The following is a 25719-nucleotide window of genomic DNA, read 5'->3' on the forward strand; positions in this document are numbered from 1 at the left end:
TACCACACTCCAGAAGCGGCAATGAACAAAATATTCAAAATGCCTGGTTGAAGTCATCATCAGAAAGATTTCCTTATCTTAACGAAATTCTGATAAAGGCAGCATGTGTTTCCTTTTACAATGAGAGCCAGGGAAGTCTTAAACGCATTACTCCCCTTTGAAAAATACTGGTTCCCTTTGAAAAACACTCTTTCGGCTGATGCCTGAAATTCCATTATCAAAGCTCCCTCTTGGCTTAAGCCCCTAATATCCGTCCTAATCCAAACTCCTGTGAAACAAGCCGAGCCTTAAACTATCAGGGAGGTACATCTTGGGTGAATGACTATCTGCGGGAGGTTTTGCCAGGTGAGTGGGAGGGGGAGCAGAGAGCTAAGCCCTCCCATTTGCTAAAATGAGAGCAAATGGGACGCAGCTGGGAAGACCAAGAACTAGGTTTTGCCCTGATTTTACAAATAATTGTCAAAATAAACAAATGACTGCAGAAGGTCAAAATCACCAGTTAAATATTAATGTTGTCCTCCCAAATGGTGACTCCTGGTTACATATTTGCCCAGAAGAAAGCCCCCAAAGAAAACATGGACACATAAAGACAAGAGAGTGACGTCTTGTTTCATGGGCAGCATTTGGAGGAGGAAAGGAAGTAACACTTGGGTGGTAGGTTTATCATTTGAATGGTTTTCTTTTGCTAGTAGGTTGATGTCATTCTTTTAAATCTTCTAAATCACTCCAATGATTCAGGGACTGCTATTATTTCCACTTGAAAAAAAAAAAAGAGGCAACTGAGAAGTTGAGGCACTTGCCTGAGGTTGCACAGCTGGTCAGGCAGGCGTGGGTCTGCCTAATGTGCAAGTTCCGTTTCTGTCCCACGCAGCCTCCCTGGAGACGAAAGCTGAAGTGTTGCTGTTATTTGGAAGGGTGGAGATGCCCTCTTTCACAGGTAACAGACACAAAACTTCTCACTGATGTAGCTGCTGGACTCGCCAAGCCACCAGGGAGCCAACGTCGTAGGAGCAAAGAGGAGTTATTATTCTGTGCTCCCGCTTTGAAATCCAACATAAGCACTGCACGATCAGATAAGGCAGAAAATATCTCGAATCACAGCTTGGGGAAATCAGTCACACAACTGATGGTTCAGTGTTAGGCTCAGGGAATAAAAGTCTCCTGCATAAAGTCATGGCAGGTGCAAAGCCATGAAGCACAGTCGTTAAACACTCAGGCTCTTGAGTCTTAGAATTGAGCTTGTATGTGGCTCTTCCACTTATAAAGGGACTTGGCCCCTCTGAGCCACAATTTTCTCACCTGTAAAATGGGGGAAGAATACTTTGTAGGACCATGATTAAAGGAGATGTCCTGTTGAGTACCTGATGTGTAGGAAGTGCTCCAAGATGGTTATCATCTTTTGTTTTTTCCTGCCTCCTTCTTTGAAAGTCACGATCTAAAATTTTACTTCATACAATACATTAACATGAAAAGAAAGGTGGTATCAAAGCCACTGGCACGAGCCGGCCTCTGTACAAATACGTGGGCATCAGCATCTTGTCGTGTCGTGTTGGACACGCAGCCAGCGTCTGAAGTGAAGCTCTGGAATGTGAGGACAACTTTGAACATGGCCAAGGAAAGAGGCAAGGCCAAGTGAAGTTATGTGACTTTCACCCAGAGCGGTGCAGACGGAATAACCAAGAAGGATGAGGGCTTATTTCATTCGGTGTCATTCTCTGTTGTCTTTGGTGTGGTTTCCTGGGAAGGTTTTGCGCTGGCATTTTTCAGAAATAGCACAGTTGTTTGGGATGATTACAGGCAATTACCATTTCCCAGAGATGCAACTGTATTTAGCTCGCTGACCGGCTGTCCCGTGCCTGGCTCTGGTCCTACGTGGTAAATGTTGTTCACCACGTAGCAGATCTTCTGGGGGCTGAGGAGAACAGGGCTCAGGACTTTGAAAAGACTGAGACAGCAGGACGGAGTGTGAGGGGGGAGCTCGAGCACTCATTTTGGGAATGAATGAGCTTCCCTGGTGGGATATGAAGTCCATTCCAGCAAAAGATCAAACTGGAGAGCAGGCTTACCTGACGGACTGTTAAAGCGCAAATGTCTCTTATAATCCCTGTTTGAGCTCAGTGAATATTAAGAAGTCAAAAGAGATCATCTGTGTTTAGAGACATCTTTCTTGGAAATCCTGAACCACGTTGCCCAATAAGGTGGCCACCAGTCATGTGTGGTGACTGAGAACTTGCAGTGTGGAAAGTCCAAATTGAGATGGCCTGTAAACTACATGATGTCAAAGACTTATTACTTAAAAGTAATCTATCTCAATGTTTTATGTTGATTACATGTGGAAAGGATTGTATTTTAGATATATTGGGCTAAACAAAATGCTGTATTCTTTTTTTGTGTGTGTGATTTATCTCATGTTTACTTTAGAACCAAATAGGATATTGAGTTTATTATACCACCATATTACACTGCCATAGGGGACACATTAAGTCAAAGTTGATGGAACCCTAGAAATACACTTTTGAGATTTATAATACACCCTGATTTATCAATTTTTTACATGATCAGTTACTAAATAGCATTTTATGAATGATGTCACTCTCCCAATAGAGCTGTATCACTGTCTAGGACATAGATATAGTCACATACGTAGAAAATGATGTATAAAGTTACTCATTGCATAATGCTCTTAATAAGATCAGACAAAAACCTAAATGTCTAAAAAGAGAGGACTGATGAAATGATACATTATATGATGGAATATTATGCAGCCATGAAAAAAGTGTGAGGAAACATTATACATAATGACTACAGAACTTCTAAGATAAATGAAAAAAATAAGGTACATAAACTGTGCATAATATGTAACATTTATAAAAAAAAGAGAAATAAAATATATATACATACTTATTTGCTTGTATATACATACATTTTGGGGGTAAAATTTTACAGGAAACTGTTAGCACTGGTTGTTTCCTAGGCAAGGAACTGGGTGGCTGAGGGACAGGACTGGAAGGAAGGCTTTTCACTGTGTATTCTTTCTTTACCTTTTGAATTTTGAACCATGTGAACGTATTGCCTAACCCAAAAGAAAACACAGCATTAGGACTGGCAAGAAAGTAGTTTGCGATGAAACGGGATCACGTTCTTAATGGAAAACATTTATAAAAAGTAGGCGCCACTCTAAGGATAAATACCCACAGGTAGAATGCTGGAACTATAAGGGACCTTCCTTAAAAGCTCCATCTATCCCCAACTTCTCACTTTACCTGTGAGATCTGTAAACCGAGGCCTTCAAAATTTAGTGACTTTGTGTAAGCTCGCATGGCAGAAGAGTTAAGATTGGAAATCAGAAATTCCAACATCCATCCTAGGACTCTTCTTTATCATTTTGTCTTCTCATTTTGTGTGGGCAAAACAGAGCCAAGTGAGTTTAGGCTACACAGTCGGTTGTCATGTTCTGTCTAAATTTTGGAGTCTAAATTAACGAAATAACCTCAAACCCTTGGACTACTCACATCTTGCGTGGTCACTATATGGCTATACTTATAAATAGGCTGTGCACATCTCTATCACTGCACATATTGCAGTATGATAAATGTGCTTTTTTCCTACCCTTCGAACTCAACCAAATTCATTGAGGGCAAGAACTAAAATGTCTTTTAAGTTTTTTTTTAAAATATGTGAATGTTTAGCACAAGTGTACTGCAAAAAATATTAATAGAGGTCCACATTTCTGGGAATTTCTGGGAATTTAAAAGTGTTACAAGGTACACAGACCATTATGTAACACCTTACACATCAGTGGCCAAGGACGGCATTCCATAATCAAACATATTAATATTTTGTCAGCAAAACATATGGTATAAATAAATACGATACATGACTGCTCATTAGTTCAGGTCTGCAAAATGCATTTTGTCTCCAAGCTTAAAAAGCTTTTGGTTTTCAAAGTCTTCTGAATGTTGGAATTAGATAAGAAATTATAGACTGTACTCACAAAGGTGCTGTAGAAAATATGGTTAGTCACTTCTGCTCTCATCTTTTTGATGAAACCAATACAAGCAATCATAGCAAGCAGCTTTTATACCCCATGTTTGTGCAGACCTGTTCTGTCATTAAGGAATCCAATCTAGCATAGAGGGGCAAAAGCTGACGTGGGAAGAGGAGAAAAAAAATCCTAATTGAACAACACTGTACTCCCATTGTAGCTGCTCAGTAGTTATTACTTTAATTTTTTTAAAAAGGTTTCATTTGATTAGATCATGTTAGTTTTCAACTGAAAACAGGTAAATTAAACTCCTGTCCCACATTGCCAGCAAAGGTATGCAGGCAATAAGCTTGAATCCTACTAAAAGGTAATTGCACTTTTGGAGGGACCAGTGTTCACAGAAAGAGACATTCTAAATACATTGGTGAGGAATATGCAGAAATGTACACAATTTTCTCAACTTAGGACCATTACTCTAATATAAAAGAAAGGGGGACTTTTCTAGTCAACCTTTCCTGATTGATTGCTCTGTATTAGTACCCTTCTTATAAAGTTTTATACGCCTTTTTCTACTTTTTATAAGGGGAAAAGCTCTGGAATCAAAACACAGTACACACTAAAATCTACTTTTCTTTCCACATCCGAAGCCCCACCTCCATTTTGTTTGTTAACTTTCACATAGTATTTTCCTAGCAAAAAAATCAAATTTGCACTAAAAGACTATACATTAACTTTGCAGGCAACGATGTTTGATATGATTCAGTTTGGCGATATTGATTTTTCTATCTTAAAATTTTATTTACATTTTAACAGAATCAGTTATTCTGTTCAACGTATGAGGTTAACATTCAGCAAATGTTTATTACAAAAAAGTGTATTCCATTCCAAAAATGGAAAACAGCAATGGCGAAAAAGAAAAACCTTCTAAGTTTGGGCTACTATTTGGGGACAAAATACTGCCTTCTCATATTTTCATCATAATTCATTAAAATAAGAAAAAGAAAACCTAACTAGCTAGATCTCACAACAAATACACCAGCAAATTAGTAATCTAGCACAACAACAACAAAGGTAAACAAAAACTAACCAGCCTATCTTTCAGTTGGGCGAAAAAACAAAACAACAAACTCCTTGCTGGATTTCTTGGCCATTTGCATACAGAAGTACCGAAAACTAAAATCTTTTTCAGTGAAGAATTTCTCGGTACACGGGACTTACTTCCTCTCTACCACCTTAACAAAATTATCAGCATTATTCCAGAATATAATTATTTAGTTGGAAACCACCAAAAAAACAAAAAAAACCCTCAATCCAAAATGCCAGTGGTGGTTATTCTGTAAAGAAACAGAAACAACTGTTATTCTAAGACACAGAACCCATCGAGCGAAGGAAGGACTTCTGGAATACGCTGCCCCCAAGATTTAAAACGGAGACTCAGAAATAGCATCCGCGGCCACGAAGTCCCCTAAACCACGTGGCCTTCCTACGAAAGCAGAGCCTTAAACTTATAAACCACAGGAGAATTCCCCTCGGCTGCTGACTAGTAAGAATGGGTCCTGGAGAGCGAAGTCCCTGCGCTTTGGCTGCTGCCCTTACCGTTAGACGATGTGGGAGGGAGGGAAGACGGAGAAACACCCAGAATCCTGGTGGGAAGGCCCCTGGCCTCGCAGCTGCGGTGCAGGGAGACGGCGAGGAGCAGCTCCGCGTGCGGTGACCCTCTGTGAACACGCTCTGCGGCGGCGCGGCTCTCTCCGAGGCTTCGGGAGAGCGGGCTTTGCGGGCCTTGCGCGTCCGGCTGTCGCGGAGAGCGCGGCCCCACAGGGAGGCGCCGGCCAAGAGCTTCCCTTGCACCCCGGCCGGCTGGGGAGCCCGTCCCTCATCGCACGCACGCACACCCCCCGGGCCAAATCACTCGGGGGCGCGTCGCCTTCCGACCTGGGATCGCTCCACCAGGACGCAGCACGAAGCGCGCAGGACGGCGTGCGCGGCCACTCTCTTCCCACAGCGTAATCCCTCCGCGCACTAATTTTATTCACGCCCCACCCCCCTGGACGCTGGCGTCACTTCCGCCACTGGAGCGCTTTCCAGCAGCTTCCAGAAACGTCGCCTCCCCAAACCCAGCCACTCACAGATCCAAAATGCTGTATTTAACATTTCTTTTTGCTGTTTTTCGTGTGGCTACTAGAAATTTTTAAATTAGCGGACAGTTCACATTTGTTTCTTTTGGGCAAGGGCTGCTTTAGAACTTCACATAGGATTTGGACCCCTATTCACAACTCTGGATACTATTTACGTCCACTTTATGCCCTGATAATGTTGATCCTAGGCTACTAACAACTGATGCTCACCCAGAATGTTCCTACCCCAGGGCCTTTGCTCTTGCTGTCTATTCTACTAGGGGCTCCCTCTCCCTTCTCATCTCTGGTTCCTCTTTCAACTTTCGGATCTCTTCTCAGATGCCCTCTCTCCAGTGAGGTCTGCCCTGACCACCAGCTGATCACGTCAACCTGTTTTCATCTCCTTATAGCATCTGTTTATATTGTCTGCCTTCCCACGAGAAAGTCTACTGTGTTCGCCTCTCTATTTCCTGCACGCAGCACCTAGCTCACAGCTGGTCCTCAATAAATATTTCTGCAGGGCTAAATGCATTAGCCTTAAATCTGATGGAGATTACTTAAACCGTGTTCCAGCTTGGTGCCCTTCTTTCATAGCATCCTAACTGGGTGCCCTGTTGTGGACCAGCTACCGTGCTAGGCCTGGGGGAGATCGTAATAGATGTCCTGGTCTCAACTCTCAGGAATGCAGGACTTAGTGGGTCCCAGGGACAGAAATGTCTGCAAACGGAGTTGTCAGGTTACTGCCGTGAGCCTTCTGTTACATTTTACTATGTATATGACTAAGGAAATAACCCAACAGAGGTAAAAAAACAAAATCACCTCAAAGCTCAGACTCCCTGTTTATCACCAGTAGCTGCAGCTGGTTGTTGAAAAGGCAGTTCACTTGTCCTCTTCTGCTTTTGAAAAACATTTTTGAACCATTCCAAAGACTGTGATTATGGGCAGGATCAGGGCATGTATTTCTAGCTGTGGAAGACTCTAAATGAGAAGATAGTTTGAGTCCAAAGAGCACATGTTTTCAGAGGCTTTTAAGGGAAGACTGACCTCTTAATATATCCTTCGATTACAAAAGCACATTTTAAACCACTCTGTGGAGCAGACATTCATTTTTGTTTATATATACTCCATAAATATGTGTGGGAAAGATAAATACATTCCGAATGGTTAACCTTGGCTACCTCAGAGTTGTGGAGAAGGAGAGGATAATAAGACACTAGAAATATTTTCTTCACATATCTCCATATGGTTTTATTTGCTACAGTCATGGATAGATTTTGTACTTTCCCAAATGAATGAAAGCGTTTTCAGAAAGAAAATATTAAAAACAAAAAGAAATAGTATGAAATGTCCCTGTATTCACAGGGGGTACTTCTGACATCTTCCCTCTTTTCATCTCACTTCTGGGCCTCAGCTACTCAAACAAAAGCCAGCAACCAGGCTGGGTGTCCAAAACTAGTAAGTAAAGACTGAGCTCACTTCTGGAGAATTTGATGATGTCACAGCTCCCCAAATACCCAGCAAGTGCCCTCACATATCACAACTCTCTTGCCATAGTTGACTTCCCTAACCTCTTCCATTGGGAGGGTACCCTTTATTGAGGGCACCTATTATAAGCCAGGTAGCTTGTTTCCATATTTTATTCTCCAATCAACCCTTAAAGGGTAAGCATTATTATCCTCACTTATCAGATGTGGAAATTGAAGTTCGGGGAGGTTGGATGAATTCCCCAAGGTCACAAAGCTAGTTAGAGGCAGAGCCTAACTTTATATTTTCCAACTATGCCCAATTCACCACCATTTGCTACCTCTTTCTTAAGGATAAGCTATAATGAAGTGTTTTTCAACTGGTTCCACAGCCAAATTAAATTCTGTTCTCAATGGAAGCCTAATTCCAGGCACCCATGAAAGTCTCCTGCTCTCCAAAAGCTTTTCCCTAACTAGCCTTCCATGGAGCCTGATAGTCCACCAATAGAATGTGTCCCGTTGGGCAACATCCCCTGGGATCCACTCTCCAAGGACAAGGACCCTTAGAAATGGATAATGTGTAACATCATTATAAATCCTGAAGGCTATCATGTGAATGAGTTATCAAGGAATACATCTAGCAAGCGTCAAAGGAAATGAGACATGGGGCCAATAAAGCTTGACAGGGGCATGGAGAAGGGATGGTTAGAATCAGGAATGTCCTACAAGGGTGCCATTGGGGGACTGTGGACAACTGAGGGACACAGAGAAGGCAGATGTAGAAAAGAAAGTTTCCAAGCAAGGTATGTGTCACCAACCAGGTCAAGCCTGAGCCCACTTACTCTGCTAATAAGACCATGGATAGGTACAAAGTAGAGATACCTGGCCCAAGTGTGTGGTTGGTTTCTCATGGATTACACCACCCATCCCAGCTGTAAGTTCTGCAAATGCTGCTCTGTGTCACAAGGTCACTGGGATATGTCACGGAGGCTCTATGAATGGAGGTCAGTCACCCCATCAGGAAGACAGTTCAAGTGGCATGGTCTCTCAGGAGTCTGCTCAGAGTGTCCTTTTCAGGCACTGAGGGCCAAGCTTCTGGATATTTGAAGGATGGGTTTACAAAGACAACGGACGTCTTCTAGTAGCGGGTTTCTAGAAGCAACCTGGACAAAATATTGTCTCTTCCTTGAATGTAATGTGCTTTTTTCTTCCCACAGAAAAAGCGCACTTTGAAGGGCTCCATTGAACTGTCCCGAATCAAATGTGTCGAGATTGTGAAAAGTGACATTATCATCCCATGCCACTATAAGTATCCATTTCAGGTAAGTCCACCAGGGCAAGGGATGAGTTCCCCATTTCTTGGATGACGGGTGAAATGCTCAGTCATTGTATGGGAAGGTGGGACGCAGATGACTCTGGTCTAGGGTTAGGACTTAGACAAACCCCAGGAGAAATCTTGCTGTGTTCTTTCAATGACGCGTATTCACTCAACAGAGATTAATCACAAAATGTCGAAAACATTGTCATTTCTCATTGCCCTTTCCCTCGTGTCTTCCTACCTCAAGAAAAGTCCTAATTATTCTGTTCCTGAAGGGGGGGAGAAAACTATCAAGGGCCCCAAGCCTAACATTTCTTAAGGGCCATTTACTCATGATTTGGGACAACGGATTGCAATGCTTGGTTATAAATTGGTTGGAGGTTCTGGAGTAAAGGACTCAGATTTTATAATCTGAGAACTACCTGGAGTTGTGCTATCCAAAACAATAGCTACTAGCCACATATGGCTGTTTAAATTTAAATGTAATTTAACTTAAACAATATTAATTAACTCCTGAGTCTCACTAAACCACAATGAATGAATAAACATCCCATACCTTCAAGAGCCACCTGTGGCTAGTGGCTACCTTATTGGACAACATAAATTTTAGAACATTTCCATCCCTGCAGAAAGTTCTACTGGCGGAAAATATCTTTAGTCTTTAGGTCGTGGTGTCATCTATATCTTGTTACCACTCTTGACATTTATGGTTCTGAAGGAGAGGAAGGAGTGAATACTTTCTTGCACATCCTAGGATACCATTCTGGTTTGCCAATATAAGAGGAGTAAATATTCGATTTTTCAATGTGGCATAGAAAAGGACTTTTTTTCCTACCAGAAAGGTGACCTCCAAGAGATGGAATTTTTACTTCTGAACCTAAAAGGAGTAACATGTGTTTCCCATCGTTAAAATTCCAATTAAAAATGAGTGCAGGAAGGAGAAAAACTGGTGAAACCCAAAGATCTGTAGTTTAGTTAATCGCATTGGACAAATGTCAATTTCCTGCTTTTGGAAATGTACTGCGGTTATATGAGACATGATCACTGGGGAAATGTGGGAACTCTGTACTATCTTTGGAACATATTGGGTGTCTTACATTATTTCAACATAAGAAATTTTTAAAATCTCAATTATACATCATATCATACATACTCTTTCATATGCCAGAATTTTTTTAATCACTGAAAAATTAATGTGAGAAATAAATACTGTCTAGGTAGGTGGAGAGCCTGTTTCCCCAGCTATTTTAATTTAGTGATAGCCTAACGGTGACATAATCTAAGACGGGTAGCCTGGACTGTGGAGTTTCACCCTATATCTGTTCAGCATCCACACATCTGGATAACAAGGACACTAGTCCCCGAATCACCCAGATGTTTGCCTTTTTGTCAGCAACCTCACTCTCAGCCCAGTAAGCCAGGCGGGTCTGCTGTCAGTCATCCATCTCCGGGCGCACTGCTCACCTTGAACTCTATGTGTCTCCAGGTCGTGCACGACAACTACCTTCTGTATGTTTTTGCTCCAGACCGTGAGAGCCGGCAGCGCTGGGTGCTGGCCCTGAAAGAAGGTAATGCATCTCCTGGCCGATTGAGTCCCTGAGACGCCTTGGTCCCCTGGGAGGCTTGGGTCCCACAATAGGATAAAGAGCAGCTGATAGTCCAACATTTCTCCTCTTGGGTGTTGGTGGAGGGTCCCCCAAGTTTCCATGCTGGGCCCAAGACTCAACAACCAGTGCAGTACAGGGTCAGCCACATCCTGCCTGCCACTTGTTTTTGTAAGGCTCTGAGATGGGGATGTTTTTAAATTTTTTTTTTTAATGGTTCTATGTTAAAGGGTTATGTAACTACCTCCATAACATGCCAATTGTGCCTGCTGGTGATTAAAACCTAAAATATTTACTATCTGGCCCTTTAAGTAAAAGCCTGCTGACTCTTGATATCGTATGAAGAATAAGACCACGGGCCCATGCTTAGAGCACCTGGGATTGAATCCTGGCCCGGCCACTCACTAGCCACGTGTGCCTGGGCGACTTCCTTAACTGCTCTGTGCTTCGGTTTCCCCGTCTATTTCCAACAAAGGGCGGAGGAGGGAAGAGTAATTAATAATAATAGTACCTGCCTCCGGGTGTTACACTTAGTAAAACAAGTCAGACAGAGAAAAACAAATGCTGTGTGTTTTCACTTACATGTGGAATCTCAAAAATAAAGCCAATGAACAACTATAACAAAACAGAAACAGACTCACATACACAGAGAACAAGCTACATACAAGAGGAGAGAGGGGGAGGGAGGGGGAGGGGCAAAATAGATGAAGGGAATTAAGTACGAACTACCAGTTATAAAATAAATGAGTCACAGAGAGGCAGTGTACAGCCCAGGGGATATAGTCACTATTTTATAATAACTTCGTGGGGTATGTAATCTATAAAAGTACTGAATCACTAGGTTGTGCACCTGAAACTAATATAATATTGTAAGTCAACTATACTTTAATAAATATTTTTTTTAAAAAAGCACCTGTGTCCAGAGCTTCTAAGAGTAAGGCCTTGGAACTAGCCAGGTCTAAGGTCAATATCCAATAAATGTCAAGTAGCTTTAAATATTTTCAGATCATTGTGAGAGTACTCCTTAGGGCTCACCTTCCTGGCGGCATAATCAGAACCAGCACAGTGTTTACAGATGTAAAATGTAGAGCCAGGCTGCTAGGGAGAAAATTCCAACTCTCCCAATTATTAATGTATGACCTTGGGCAAATTCCTTGACTAATTTCAGTGTCCCCATTTCCTCAGCTATAAATTCTCCCTAGTAACAGGCAGTCATTGGATTACTGTGAGCAATGAAAGAGTTGGGATGCCTCCAACACTTGGTACCATACCCAAAGAAAGCAGTCAGTCCATATGACTATTATTGCCAGTTAGCCTGAAGCCCTGGATTTGTAGGAGAGCTGAGTTCAAACATTAATCTGTCTCTAAGCAGCTGTGGGGACTGAGGGTAAGCAAGCCATTTGAAACCTCAGGAACCACGATGCCTCTATCTGAAAAATGAGAATCAATATACAAGCCTTATCTTCTTCCAAGGTTGTTGTGAGTTTCAAATGTGATACGAACAGGCAAGTGCCAGGTCAACTCCAGTTTCCAGTATAACAGTCATGGGCACAAAACAAACACTCAGGTACAAAGTCATCAAAAGGACTCCAGCTATGCCCATTGGTGGTTTTACTCACGGGATGTTAAAGGAGGAAGGAGCATTAGAAATAATCCGTCTGGTTCTCCGTTTTTTATACTTTTTTTTTTTCAATCAGGAAAGCCTCTTCTTTTTTTTCCTGTACCAAAATCTGACTTTAAAGCCACAAATCTAGAAGGGATACAAGCCAAGTTGCTACTGTTTAATGTGGGAGAGATGGAGGAGTGGGAATCCTACCTACTCTGTCTTCCTGTTACCTCTGAGTCACTTTTGTGGGTCCCATGGATCCATGCTAACAACCTCATTACACAGTAGGAGCTGAGGCTCAGCTAAGGGTCTTGCCCAACCTAAGGACACACAGCTAACACAAGGCAGAGCCAGACAAGAACCCAGATCTGCTGATGTCTGAACACAGCATACACTCCTCCATAAACGTGTATGGGGGAAAAGCCATTTTTCTGACTCGTTCGGGTTCTATTTCACTCAAGTTCACACAGCAGGGTCCAATCTCAAGGAATTATAAAGCTGGTGGCCCTTGATAGACTGACCTGGAAATAACTCTTCTGCTGGTGCCAACCCCTTTCAGAAACGAGGAATAACAACAGTTTGGTGCCCAAGTATCATCCTAATTTCTGGTTGGACGGGAGATGGAGGTGCTGTGGTCAGGTGGAGAAGCTTGCAGTGGGCTGTGCCCAGTATGATCCAACCAAGAATGGTAAGAGACTATGAATTCCCTTTCTTTGTAAAATGACTGACCTCCCCACGAGTAAGAAGTAAAAGCTCTTTGCTTCCCACCATCGGGGGTGTCAGGGATTGAGGGCAGAATTGCACATTCTCAGAATTTTCAGAAAGGAATCAACCACCTGCACCACCAGTCTGTTGATGTTTTTTCATCTCAAAGCTGATGTGTTTATAACTCCTTGCTACTTAACATGTGGTTCTTGGACCAGCGGCACCAACATCACCTGTAAGCTAGTTAGAACTGCAAATTCTAGGCCGCCTCCTAGCTCTGCTGGAGCAGAATTTGTACTTTAACAAGATCCCCTGGAGATGTGTGTGCACAGTAAAGTTGGTGAAGCACCGCTATCCCTTCAAGTTAGGAAATTTGAATGGCACGGTCTACTTAGATCTGAAGTTGCAGAGACAGCCTTAGAGAGCTATAATACTGTTTATCACGGTGGCGTCACATCACGCATGTGTTTAATTGCGCGACTTCAACTCTAGACACCTAAAAGGGGAAGAAAGCAAAACCAAAATAAGCTGCTATTTTACCCTGTGGCTTCTCCCTGCCTCCACTTCAAGCTTGCCCTTCACCTCCACAGTCTTAGAGAAAAAGAGGGCACAGCTTCAATGCAAACTGAAAACAGAAGACATTGGTGTTTTTGGTCTTTAAGGTCAAAGACCCAGGTTCTAAGGAATGGACTGCGACTGGATTTTACCTTATGTGATGACTTTGGGACCCAAACCCCCAAAGAAGGGCAACTCCACTCTGATGCACTTTTTCGTGCGTCATGCCCCCATTCCTCACAACCGTCTGGGGTAGATGGTGTGATGTTAAAGAAAGAAGGCTGAGCAGTTCAGTAAGTTCAAGGTCACACAGCGAGGAAGAGCTCTCAAAGCCATGGCTGAGTAGGAATGAAGGATCATGTGAACTGTTTGCTCCCACCGCCCTCTCCTCTCAACCTCTCTTACCCTACTTAGCTTTTCTCTTCTGTCGGTTTCTTTTTGGCACTAGCCCCTCAGATTGACAGCCCAAGGTGGATGTGCTAAATGTAACACGTGGCTGGGTTTTCTGTGGCTTCCTGAGTTGCAGCCCCTACTACTGCCACTTTAACAACCACCACTTCTCGCCCTCCACCTTGGGAGAGAAAGCTCAAGGTTACCAGCCCCTTGGCCCAGAAGAATATTTACCTAGTTTAGAAGACAGTGATTCTCTGCATTAGCCCTGTGGTCCATACTCAGGAAGGCTGGTATCTAATGAAAAAAAAAAAAAAGGAAGGTTTTATGCGGGTGGGCTCCACCGCAAGTACAGGATGGCATGGGCTTGACTGAAAGCCCTTTCCAAAGCCAGAGATCTTGTCTCCAAATTCCTGCCAGCGCCTTGCTGTAGGCCCTTGGATGAGTTGTATGGCCGTCAAGGACCCCAATGTCGTCATCTCTGAAATGGAAAGGGAAATTTTAGGGGCCCTAAGATGAAATACTCTCTAAGTCCCCTTCCAATTCTGCAACTCTTTGAATCTATGTTTCCGTTTTGCAATTCTCACCAAGCATTTAGCAGCTATTGCTCTCCAGGGTGCACTGTATTTCCCTCCACTGAGTGTGGACACATGATTGAGGTGTGAGAACATCTGAATGACTCATGAGGGCAGGGCTGTGCAAGCTAAGCTCCCCGCCACGTGGAGCCAGGGTCTAGCCACTGCCTGGCCACTCTGCTGAAGGTCTTGCTTTTGTGTTGCAACCTACTGTCATCTCCTCATCTGAGCATGTCCTCATTGTACCTTCCTCTGAATTGGTTGAAATAACCTCATGCACCAAAGTTTCGACTGAATTAAGAGCAGAGTTTTCAAGAAGTGCACTGCACTGTGCACACCGCACATGACTGTCTGCTCTGGGCGAAGGCTCGTAGGATTCCCGGTGTTGGGCATGTGCTGGGCTGGGTCTAACAGCATGGGGCTTCGGGATGAAAAACACCTGCTGTGAGTCCCAGCCCCTTCACTTCCTTGGTCTGTGACTTCATTTATGTCACTTACGCTTTCTGAGTCCCTGTGCCACTGTCCTCATCTGTAAAATGAGGATGATGGTAATAATTAGCTACTTTGAGGGGCTGTCGGGAGACTCAGTGGGGTTGTGGAAAGCTCTCAGCACAGCTGCTGGCACTCAGTGAGCTCTCAATAAATGGTCATGGTGTCTACTAGTCTGTATTTGGGGACAGAAGAATCTGAAGCTGAGATAGCATGTGTGTATATGACCGGGAAGTGGCAGAGGTGGTTGAGTAAACATGGGCTCTGCTAAACTCTACTCACAGCAACACCCATTTCTGCAACCAGAACTGGCCCTGGTCTCACCACACACAGACTTCCCACGGAGGGAGGGGAAGAAAGGCAAGAGCAATGCCAGAGGAAGAAGAGAGACCAGGCCCAGCAGGTTCAGGGCTGGGAGGGGCCCACGGCCACAGAGCTTGTACGTGGTGGAGCTGGGGTTAGGACTCCAGTCTCCCAGCTCAAAGTTGAGCGCTTGAGGGGAACCATGTTTCCTATCATGTCTGTTTCCCTCTTCTCTGTTAATTGCATACCCAGTACCCCAGCCTGCCCTTGCCTAAGGAGTTAGCACAAGGCCTGGACTCCAGTGTCAATGTGTGAGTCTCCACTTACTACATCCCAACATGGGCTGCCCCGCTCCAAGCCAGCCTCCCGCAGAGGGGAGGGGCTCACTGCCTACTGACGCAGCCATTCCCTCCTTACCTCTAATTGTTAAAGAAGCCTGTGAGCCGAACGGGAGCCAAGGCACTGCCTCCCCTGCCACACATCCTCCCAGACACACAGACCCACAGCCTCTGTCCCTGGATTATGGACTTGAACTTTTTAATGCCTCAGAGGAGAAATACTAAGAGACACAAACAAAGAGATGAAAGGAAAGAGTGGGGGCAGGGGAAGGGAGAGAGAAAAGAGAAGAGAAAGGAGGAAAGGAAAAGAGACAGAGGCGAGAAAGGGAGGGAGACATGGAGACACAAAGAGAGAAACAGAGAGAAAGAGGAGTTGGGGTGTTGTCTGGGGGAGCCAGCAAGAACGGATACTCGGAGGCCTGAAGATGACTGAAAGTGGATTTCAGACCTCTCAAGGAGCAGCCCGGCAACCTCTCATCTTATCCCCCGCTCCTCAAGCCCACAAGGGCATCAGGAAGCCAGTGAGTCACGGTCCCCCTGAGTCACCAATTCCAAGTCCTGGCTTAGCAGGTGGAGGTGCCTTCGTGGGCGGCTCTGTGCCCACTGGGAAGGACACACCCCAAGACCCAGTGACAGCCCCTCTGGACTAGGCTTTCCCTGGGAATACAGGAGGAGGGGCCCGGGATATTGGCTTCTGGAAGTTTCTCGTGTCTCCTAGAAAACAAAATTGGGAACCCCAGGCTGAAAGAGATCAGACACAGGCACTGGGCCTCACCCTCTCCTGCTGCTGTTCTCTTTGAGGCCCCTTTTCTTTGAAAAGCCCCCGGCTGCTCACCTCCAGTCAGGCACATTTGGTTTCAGGCTTATTTCTCTGTTTTTCTCGTTTCAGCTTCAAAGAAGCCTCTTCCTCCTACCCCTGAAGACAACAGGGTGAGTGAGTGCTCAGGGGCCGGGCGCGGGTGGCCCACGGCGCCGCAGGCCAGCTGCTCTCCCAGGCGTGTTCCTGCCTGCGTTTCTCAAATATGGGGCAAATACAGCTGACTGCCATGGCGCATCTGAACGCCACACTGGGGGTTTCTTGGGCCTGAACTGTCTCACGGATCTGTCCACAGAAGAAGATGAGTCAGGTGCCAAATCCCACCTCTTGCCATCTTGTCTTCACTCAATAAACACTTATGGGTACCCAACTGTGTGTCCAGCCCCCTGACCAGATCGGGGCACATGACAGCTCACAGCTATATAACCCTTTGACATACCAGCATTTTGGAAGCATACATTTGAGAATACTTTATATTCTTCAAAGGATGTCTACACTTTTACTAGCTATATAGAAACTCACTGTCTGTTCTAGCTGCTTCCGAGGGTCATAGTTTTATTCTCATGTGAAAGCTTGGGAAAGGAAGTCCCATGAGAGGTTTGCAGGCCCAAGGCCATTCAGCAATTCAGTAGTCATGCTAGATGGCTGCAGAATTTCTTGGGTGGTAGTCTTTAACTTGAGGGATGGGTCTCAAAGTGTGGTCCAAGGACCAATGGCATCAGCGTCACCTGGGAGCTCATTAGACATGCAGAGTCCCAGGCCCAGTTACCTGGGCCTGTAACAAGATGAATACTGTGCCATTTCCCTCCTATCTTCCTTTGAACTCAGTCTTTGAACTCAGCTCTTTCCTCCATTAGCCCTTCAGGTGAAAACCTCAGGCTCATAGACTCCTATCTGTAGTACCCAATACACCACCACATAAGCGCCACAAATACCTAGACTTCAAATTCCAACCTGGGCTCAGCTGGGATGACATACTGTATCAGTATGACTACCCGTTTTTTTAATCTCCAGTATTTTTATGCCACCAAGTGCTTCAGTGTATTCAGAGAACTTTGGATTTCCCAGCACCAAGTCCCATTCTAGCCAGTAATGTCAATCTCTTCCCATATTTCCTCTCCCACAAAACCTCTAGCAGGTGTGCCCATCCTGAACCCTCGTGGTTGTTTGCTTTACTGTCTCTTTGTCACATCTTCAGTATCTCATCCTAAGGAAGGTACTCAAAACTAGAGACACAGGCAAAAGAGCCCACAAGAGGAACAGGGACCCCACACGACACAGGAGAGAAAGCCTGAGATTAATACAGTTGCTAAACTTGGCCACATCCATTTCCCCATCTGGTTCTCAGTTTCCCCATTCTAAACAAAAGAGTGGATTGATATCTCAGAGGCATCCCAGGTCTAATAGTCTATGATTCTATGGACCTGGGCAAACCCACAAATAAAATCGGACAAGCATGGACTGAATGATTTAGTGTTGACTATGTCACCTTAGCCAAGAACGTGGTGCTTCTGGCAGAGAGGCGATGAATTGTGGCATGGTTTGAGTAGAGAAGCCAGCAGACTTTTGTGAAAAGAATGGCTGCTTGGAATTCACCGTAGTCAGAATTGACCACATAGAACGGGCGAGGTGATGAATTCCAGGTACTGAATGTCTTTGTGTCATACAGAGCACCATAATCCTAGCTTCTAAAGAAAGCCAACTAGAGGAAGGCACGTGGTCTCAGCGAATTTCCCCAGTGGATTGTAGGAACTGGTGCCTGGTCTGGCATAGATCCAAGAGCAAATTACAGCTCAGGGACTCGCTGACCCTGTTCCACAGTTTACCTCCTTTCTATGTCTTTGATTTTGTTGTTTCCCGCCCCCAGCGATCACTTAGGGAACCTGAAGAAACTGTGGTCATCGCCTTGTACGACTATGAAACGAACGATCCCCAGGAACTCACGCTGCAGCGGGACGAGGAGTACTACCTGCTGGACAGCTCCGAGATTCACTGGTGGAGAGTTCAGGACAGGAACGGGTAAGGCAGCCTCTGCTTGCTGTCCCAACTTTTGAGTTGAGATGGGGACAAAGGAAACGCCGAGATGATTTCCCTACTTATCTCCGCATGATGACGGCACTGAGTTAGGAGAAGAGGGCAGAGGCAGAAGGAAGAGGAAGGAAGAAGTGGTGGAAATGGGTCTTTCCATTTCTCAGAAGTGGCTGGGAGGCAGTCACTTGCTCTGCTAGCTCACTGCACCCCATCAAGCTCTCCCAGCCCCCAAACTCATCTAAAAATCTCCTGGGGTTTTTCCACTGATGTCCACAGTTTGGGAGAATGGCAACCTGTTCCACAAAGCACTATTGTTCTCAAGTGCTTAAGTGAGGTTGGAGATACAACCCATTGTGGAGGGTTAGTTTAACCAACAATCTTTGAACTAGCCATCCAAATGATTCATGGAGAAAATAAAGTTGTGTAAATTCCGATTGCCCACTCTGGGACTTTTGAATGAAAAAAATCTTATGACCCAGTTTGAAATACAGCAAAGTTACTGTCATAGGCCTTCAGAATGTAGTGGGATATATGTGACTTAGATGCTAGTGCTTAATTTAAAAGTGTCAGATTCACATTGCTTTATAAGGCTTTATTTTTTCCTTTAAATATTGGAGGTCTTTACCTGTGCCCTGGAATAGTCTCCAGAATCATCTCCAGAAGGTGATTTCAGTGATTGCACAAATCTAAAATAAAAATATACCATAATTTAGCAAATTCCCTTCTTGGGCACTTAGGTTGTTTCCCATATTTTGCAAATATTCACAACACTGCATCCTTATAAATTAGTATTAAAGGTTTAAACACATTGAAAGTATGAGGTTATTATTAATTTAAAATATAAAAAAATACTCCATCATCACAACATGGATAGCCTATGTCAATGTTTTATTTAAAAAAAAACAAAAACCTAACAGTAGAGAGAAATATGCTTAAAAACAAACCACCCTCCACTTACCCACACATCAGTCCTAAAAGTATTCACTATTAACTTACTTGTGCGTCCTAGGCAAAAAAGCTATACATCTACAAATGCATCCTTTTTAATTTGCACTAAGGATTTCACCTTGCTTTTAACCTTTAATAATCTAAGAGATCTTTTCAGTTAACACATTACAAGTCTGTTATTTTAAAAAATGATTGTATAGTTTTGAAACGTATGCTTGTATTATAAATATTTAAATAAGATTTTATGATGGGACATTTAGTTTTCAGGTTGTTTTATCTGTTATTTCAAACAAGGCTGCAATGAAGATCTTTTGTTGCTTATGCTCATGTATCTTGGCAATCTTTTGAAATACATATATATTTTTTGAAAAATATATTTTTGAAAATAATTATTTTCTTCAGGAAAAAAATATGTATCTCATATTGCTCACTGTGGAACTGGTGAGTCAGACTATGTGACATCTTAATTTTGAAAGATAAATCCCTCAAAAAGTTTGCCAAATTTTACATTCCTACCAACAGGATATGGGAGTGCCAATACTGGGTATCATTTAAACTTAAAAAAAAAAAAAAAAAAAAAAGCCAATCTGATGGGTAAAAAAAGAGGTGCACAAATTTGTTGGGGTTAAGGCTTTACTTTTTGCATACACCAAAGCTTACATTTTCAAGGCACCTTCTCTTTAACCATCACCTCCACTGCAGGGGAAGTGAGGCAGGGGTGTAAAGTAAGATTAGATCAAGAACTGTGGTCTTGGGGGCGGTGCTGCTTGCTAGCTGAGGACAGACCCCAGGGCCCCTCACCTGGAACCTCTCTCTCTAGTCGGCTCGTGAGAGTGAACGAGGCCAGCCACGTCCCCTTCTCTCTGCCTGTTTTGAGGAGGCCCATATCCGAAACAGGTTCAAGACTCTACAACACCAGAGGAACGTACTCGGAAATTCATCCCTTCAATCAACTGACATTTACGGAGCACAACAAATGTGCCAGGAAATGTCTTCTCCTGGGTCTCAATTCCCCAAATGACAGTCTACCCTTTGTTCAATGGCCCGTGGAAAGGCTCAACTCTGCACTTCAAAGGGCATCGAAGAGGACACCCCAGAGGCCAATGGGTGTATGGGAATTTCCCCAGTTTGCTTTGTAATAGTGCGGTCTGGAGGAAAGTACACGAGAAGGGGAGACTTGGACTTGAGTGTCAGCTGCTCTTGTTGTGCAGGACTTAACCTCTGTGAATCCATTTCCTTCTCTGTAAAACACAGATGATAATATCCAATTGATATCTCAGAGTGTTGAGAAAATCAGTGAGATGAAGAAAGTGAAAGGGCTTTGTAAATTCTGTATCTGCACACAAGTGAAGAGAATGATCATCATTTTGTAGGTAACCCAGCTTTGGTTGGCATATTAAAACACAGTCATTCTATAGGAAAGCAAACATAGTATTTGACCTATTAATATAATTGTAAAACTATGATGTGGCAAAACCAGCCATAATTAAAAGTAATTCCAAAAGAAAGACATAAAAGAAATAGCAAATTTCAGAACAAGTTGATCCCCATCAGTTGGCACTGACTGCCTTGAGCACTGGGTTAAGAATGATTCTGAGGATGGGTATTCAGTTCTCCAAAGACAGCATGCCATGACTGACTAGCAGCTTCAGCCATGACAAGATATGAGATCTCCCATTTTGGTATCACCAAAAACCTCAAAACAATTCTGTGAAATAGATTACACACTCCCCATTAAACATAATCACTAGATTGAAAAATGACCTTATACAAAAAATTAAGACACTTGATAAAGAGCAAGAAATTATCAGACATTGTTTTGTAGATTGGCAGAGTCTGGAGGAGTCTGATGTGTGATCTAGTTGAGGTCCCCTCATTTTACAGGTACAGAGTCAGAGGCCTTGAGAGTGGAGGGAAAGCCATTCTCACCTTGTAGTGTTAAATAGGGTGATGAATGTGACAATGCTTTCAAAAGGACAAAGCTACACACAAGTGTAAATTATTTCGATTTTCTTATTGGTTTCTTGATCCATATGTTTTTGTTTATGCACAATTATTTATTCCTGCTCAAAAGAAAGTCCCAACCCCAATTCCAGCATAATTTTATCCTTTTTTCCTCATGTTTCACCGTTTATTTTAAGGAGCTCAATTAACAACAAATATTAGGGAGGCCTTAAATTAAAAGCTTACAAGGTCGACTGGCAGTATCTTTTGGGACCTGTGGTTGGAAAGTAATTTTTTATATTTTAATTGTTTTGGTTTCCTGACTATAAAATGCTAACACTAAAGTGGAAAAAAAATGCTGATTATCACACACACACACACACACACACACACACACACAAATGTTTCCTAATAGAAGACAGAGACTGAATATTAATCTTTTTTCCAGTAGGGGAAATTTCACAATGAGGAGATTAGCAAGCAGTTTTTAAAGTAAAGTAGCTACTTATTTATTATGGTTCATATTTTAGTGGTAAAATCTATAGCCTTTAACTTGAGGTTGTTATATTTTGCAATTCTCTTCTTCAAAAAATTTAAAATGTCTCCTGAATGCCAAATAACATGAGGCTTCCTCATCTTTAAAAGACTTTTAGTTGATTAAACCTATAAAATGGAGCTGTGAAAATTAGTTCTATAACACTAATTAGTCTAAACACGAATTTCTCTCTTAACAGGCATGAAGGATACGTGCCAAGCAGTTACCTGGTGGAAAAGTCTCCAAATAACCTGGAAACCTACGAGTAAGATGTTTTGTTTGCTTTCCAAACACATGGCGCTAAGGTCAGGAATGAATTATTGGTTGATTATTAAAGTACCAGGCATTTTCTCTTCTTGACCTGCATACTTTGATCTCTAAATAAACAATTGAAGGTCACTTTAAATGGGAGAAGAGGAAGGTATGCACACCCACCTCCCCTCTCATCTAAGGGATACTTCTCAGATGCCTGCACATATTGTAGTAAAAAGAAAACCTTCTTCCAGGAATCCTGGGAATATTGGTCTTAACTGAGAAGGAAAAAACACTATGAACATTGGATCAAATGAAAATTGATTTAAAACATGGTTTAATGCAATACATCCAATACCAAGATAGAGGACAAACAAATGAGTATTAAATATGTGCTTACCTTGTGTTATTTCAAGCTGTCATTTAAAAGAAGAGTTCCCATGGATATAATTTTAATGGAATGACTTAACGTTTAATAAAATCCAACTGTAGAGTGCAATGTACTCACCACGTACGTATATTTCCTAGTTCGGTTGCTGGAAAGCCCAGAAACAATCACACCACAGTAGCGATGTGCACACCCAGATCTTGGTTTCTAAATCATACTTCCCACTAAAGAGAACCAGGACTTCTTAGGGAAATGGCTTGGAGATTCAGAATCAGGGCAGGGAAAGAACAAAGATGAACTTGGAACACTTTATTGCACCAAAAAGTAAAGAGGTACACCTCAACATTTTTTTTGTGAAATAATGTAGACATATCAGATGAGTACAAAAGTCAGCTTTAAAATGCTCCTTCTGACCAAATCTGGGACAATTTGAGTGTCAAAATAAATAATGACAGTAATGGACTAAAATCCATTGAACAAAATAAGAACACATAATAATAGATGGCTTGATAAATAATTAAGTAAATAAGTATACAAGAGAAAAAAGCTCTTTCTTACAGTAAAATGCCAACTAATGAATGTAGAAGGAATGGTAAAGTTTAAAAATCACCATTTTATAAGTCAGTGTACCAGCTGATTCAGGTAAGAATCACCAGTGAATGTCACAAGTAGGGGGTGAAAGTTTGATATTTACATAGTGTCAAATCACTTATTAATAATAACAAAGAGGAAATACCTGGTGGACCCCATCTTAAGCAAGCGATCCCAGTTCACATTAGTAACGGGGCAAGCAGACACCGTGCACCTCCTGACGTGTCGTACTGAGAAGGACACAGCATCACTTCTGTGATGCTCCTGCCCAAACACACACAGCCTGAATCAGTCATGAGGAACTAGACAAATCCAAACCGATGTGATGGTGAGAGCATGGACTCTGGAGCCAGACTGCCTGGGTTCACATTCTGCCTACTTTTTACTAGTTCAGTGACCTTGGGCAAGTTTCATAACCTACTTATAACACTTTCTGACATGTGATAGGTGAGCCGCCCATTAACTTATTATTTTTGCAGTCTTGAAGTTCTCACCAGAGTATGGCTGGAGCTTTCCTCACAGCAAAGTCTGATGGAGTCCACTGGCCAGAGATGTGATTTCAGCCTAAGTACGGCCAATGCAAAAAAGAGACTAATCAGGATGTACTGAAGATGCCAAAGCTCATACCTGGGCAGTTCTAATGGAACCTTTATGAAAAGTCAGTTAGCGTCCTTGTATATATATAAACTTGTGTAATTCAAGTTCAGAGCCATCAGTCATTAAAATTCCAAGAGTGATACCACACTGCATCTATGTTACATGCCATCTGCTGTTGCTTGCTTGAGTATGATATTCCATACTTCCAAACTACTGGCCAGCCAGGCAAAGAGATGGACTTCTGGTTTCAAATGCCCTGACATGTATGAAGAAGAGCTTTTAGCAGTAAGCATGTTAATGAAAGCCAAACTATGAAAATGACATTGAACCAATGGTGTACTTAGATTCATTATTCCCCCTTAGCCAGATCATTCCTTCACACTGCATTGTTCCCAAGTGTCTGACTTATTATTCCAGGTTATTAAGATCTAGTCTTTGGTAGCTAAGTTCAGAGAGAAAGTTCAAAACCTAGTATCTTTTACTTTCTTTTTTATTTACATATTTAATCTATTATTGAAATTTCTTATAGAAAATCTGACTTTTAAAATTTCCCCAGAGAAGAAATGACACGCTTATCCTGAGAAAATTATCCTGAAATCTGGAGAAATACAAATAGTTGTACAATAAAATCAGAAACACAAAATGAAGCAATATGAAAATTAAATAATGAACCCCATGAGACAGTGTCCTTTTAAACTAACTTTGAAGTTTGCTTTGTAACACGTAGAACATATGTGAATATTTACCTTATTTTTAGCAGATTATATCCATTACATTTTTTTAGTTTATTCAGCAAATAAATTTAGCACTCCTTTGACAAGGAATGACAGCAATGTCTAAAGTTTTTCTACATTTGCATTTTTTACAAAGATAAACTTGTCTTATGAGACACTGTCAATGTCATTTGTGTAGGAGCCTTTGTGCAGCTGGGAAGAAAATACAATTACTTTGCAAAAGATCTTGAGAATCACTCTTACAGAGAAAAATACTGCAATTGTTTTAAAAGGATATATGCCACACTTTCAAAGTTATATTAAATTTTTATCGCTGTCCTAGCCTCAACCTACTTATAACCACCCACCGACCTGTGAAATAGAGCAGAAGAGAAATGCTTTCTAAAATTTTATCAAGGAAAATTTCCAACATGCACCAAAGTAGAAAGAAAAATATAATGAACCTCCATGTACCCAAAACCCAACTTCAACAATTATCAATAGTTTACCAATTCTGATTCATTTGTTCCCTTCCAGTTAAACATTTTATTACCTGGAAATGGTTCACATCTTTGCTTTTGAGTTTGAAAGCACTGGTAGGAAACAGGAAAAGAACAAAACGTTGTCTGGCATTGTCTCTTATAAGTAAATAATGAAATGTTTTAAAAATGTTATTGACCTATGGCTTTTTCCTGCTTTCAGGTGGTACAATAAGAGTATCAGCCGAGATAAAGCTGAAAAACTTCTTTTGGACACAGTAAGTCTCCCTAACCTGCCTTTTGACTTCCAATAAAATGAACTGTGGTTTGGTTTTGTTTTTTTCCCAGCCATGCTGTGGTTTGTGCTAATTCAATGAGTTGATGTATTAGATTAACAGTGGTGATCATGGCTGGGAAAAATATTCTGGGGGTTTATAGGGCTAGCATACAACAGAGTAAGAAAACTGGGGGAGTCAAAGGCCTCAGTCTGGACGTGCAGTATGTGAAATACACCACTTGTTTTAACTTGTTTTTCATGCACCTGTTCTCGAGAGCCACAGGGATGTCAGTATTCAGGGAGAGAGGGTTGAGAAGAGAGAAGGCATGGTGTGGTGGGGAAAGTACTGGGTCCTGGCCACTGCTCTGTCTCCAACTCAGTGTGTAACTTTGGGGACATCTCGTCTTCCTTCTGGGCCTCAGTTTCTCAGTGAGCACAGGGAAGCTTTGGATGAAGTCAGGGAGGACAATTTCCCAGGTTCATCCTGCCACTCTCTGCTCCTGGTCCTCTGGCCGAGGCAGGATCAGAGATTATGGCTGGGGACCCTTCAAAACAGTGCTCCAAGCACCTGCCATCAGTTGACTGGCATGCAAGGTAAACCCTCTCTTCCTGGATCAGAAAAGCATTTGTTATTTTAAGGCAGTGCCTCTCAAAGTATCTGTGGGGATGGATTCTTTTCTGTGGTTGGTTTTTAATTTC

The 25719-nt window shown here is 42.6% G+C and overlaps 1 protein-coding gene and 1 long non-coding RNA gene across 3 annotated transcripts in view; one reads left to right on the forward strand and one right to left on the reverse strand.

Moving 5' to 3' along the window:
• Positions 1-25719, forward strand: part of ITK (IL2 inducible T cell kinase) — a 57919-nt gene that overhangs the window by 13246 nt on the left and 18954 nt on the right. For both annotated transcript variants that reach the window (XR_006720091.2, XM_010970045.3), the window contains exons 2-8: positions 8783-8887; positions 10370-10451; positions 12653-12781; positions 16338-16378; positions 18133-18284; positions 21923-21988; positions 24967-25021. Coding sequence is in view for 1 of the 2 variants with exons in the window: in XM_010970045.3 (XP_010968347.1) it covers positions 8783-8887; positions 10370-10451; positions 12653-12781; positions 16338-16378; positions 18133-18284; positions 21923-21988; positions 24967-25021 (630 nt within the window). In the remaining variant the exon portion in view is untranslated. The remainder of the gene's footprint in view (positions 1-8782; positions 8888-10369; positions 10452-12652; positions 12782-16337; positions 16379-18132; positions 18285-21922; positions 21989-24966; positions 25022-25719) is intronic.
• Positions 12790-25719, reverse strand: part of LOC141577113 (uncharacterized) — a 38745-nt gene continuing 25815 nt past the window's right edge. The window contains exons 2-4 of the long non-coding RNA XR_012505710.1: positions 18922-18982; positions 13978-14040; positions 12790-13294 (exon numbers count right to left, since the gene is read on the reverse strand). This is a non-coding gene — a long non-coding RNA (uncharacterized LOC141577113). The remainder of the gene's footprint in view (positions 13295-13977; positions 14041-18921; positions 18983-25719) is intronic.

Source organism: Camelus bactrianus, chromosome 3 (genome assembly GCF_048773025.1).
Source record: "Camelus bactrianus isolate YW-2024 breed Bactrian camel chromosome 3, ASM4877302v1, whole genome shotgun sequence".
Taxonomy (NCBI): domain Eukaryota; kingdom Metazoa; phylum Chordata; class Mammalia; order Artiodactyla; family Camelidae; genus Camelus; species Camelus bactrianus.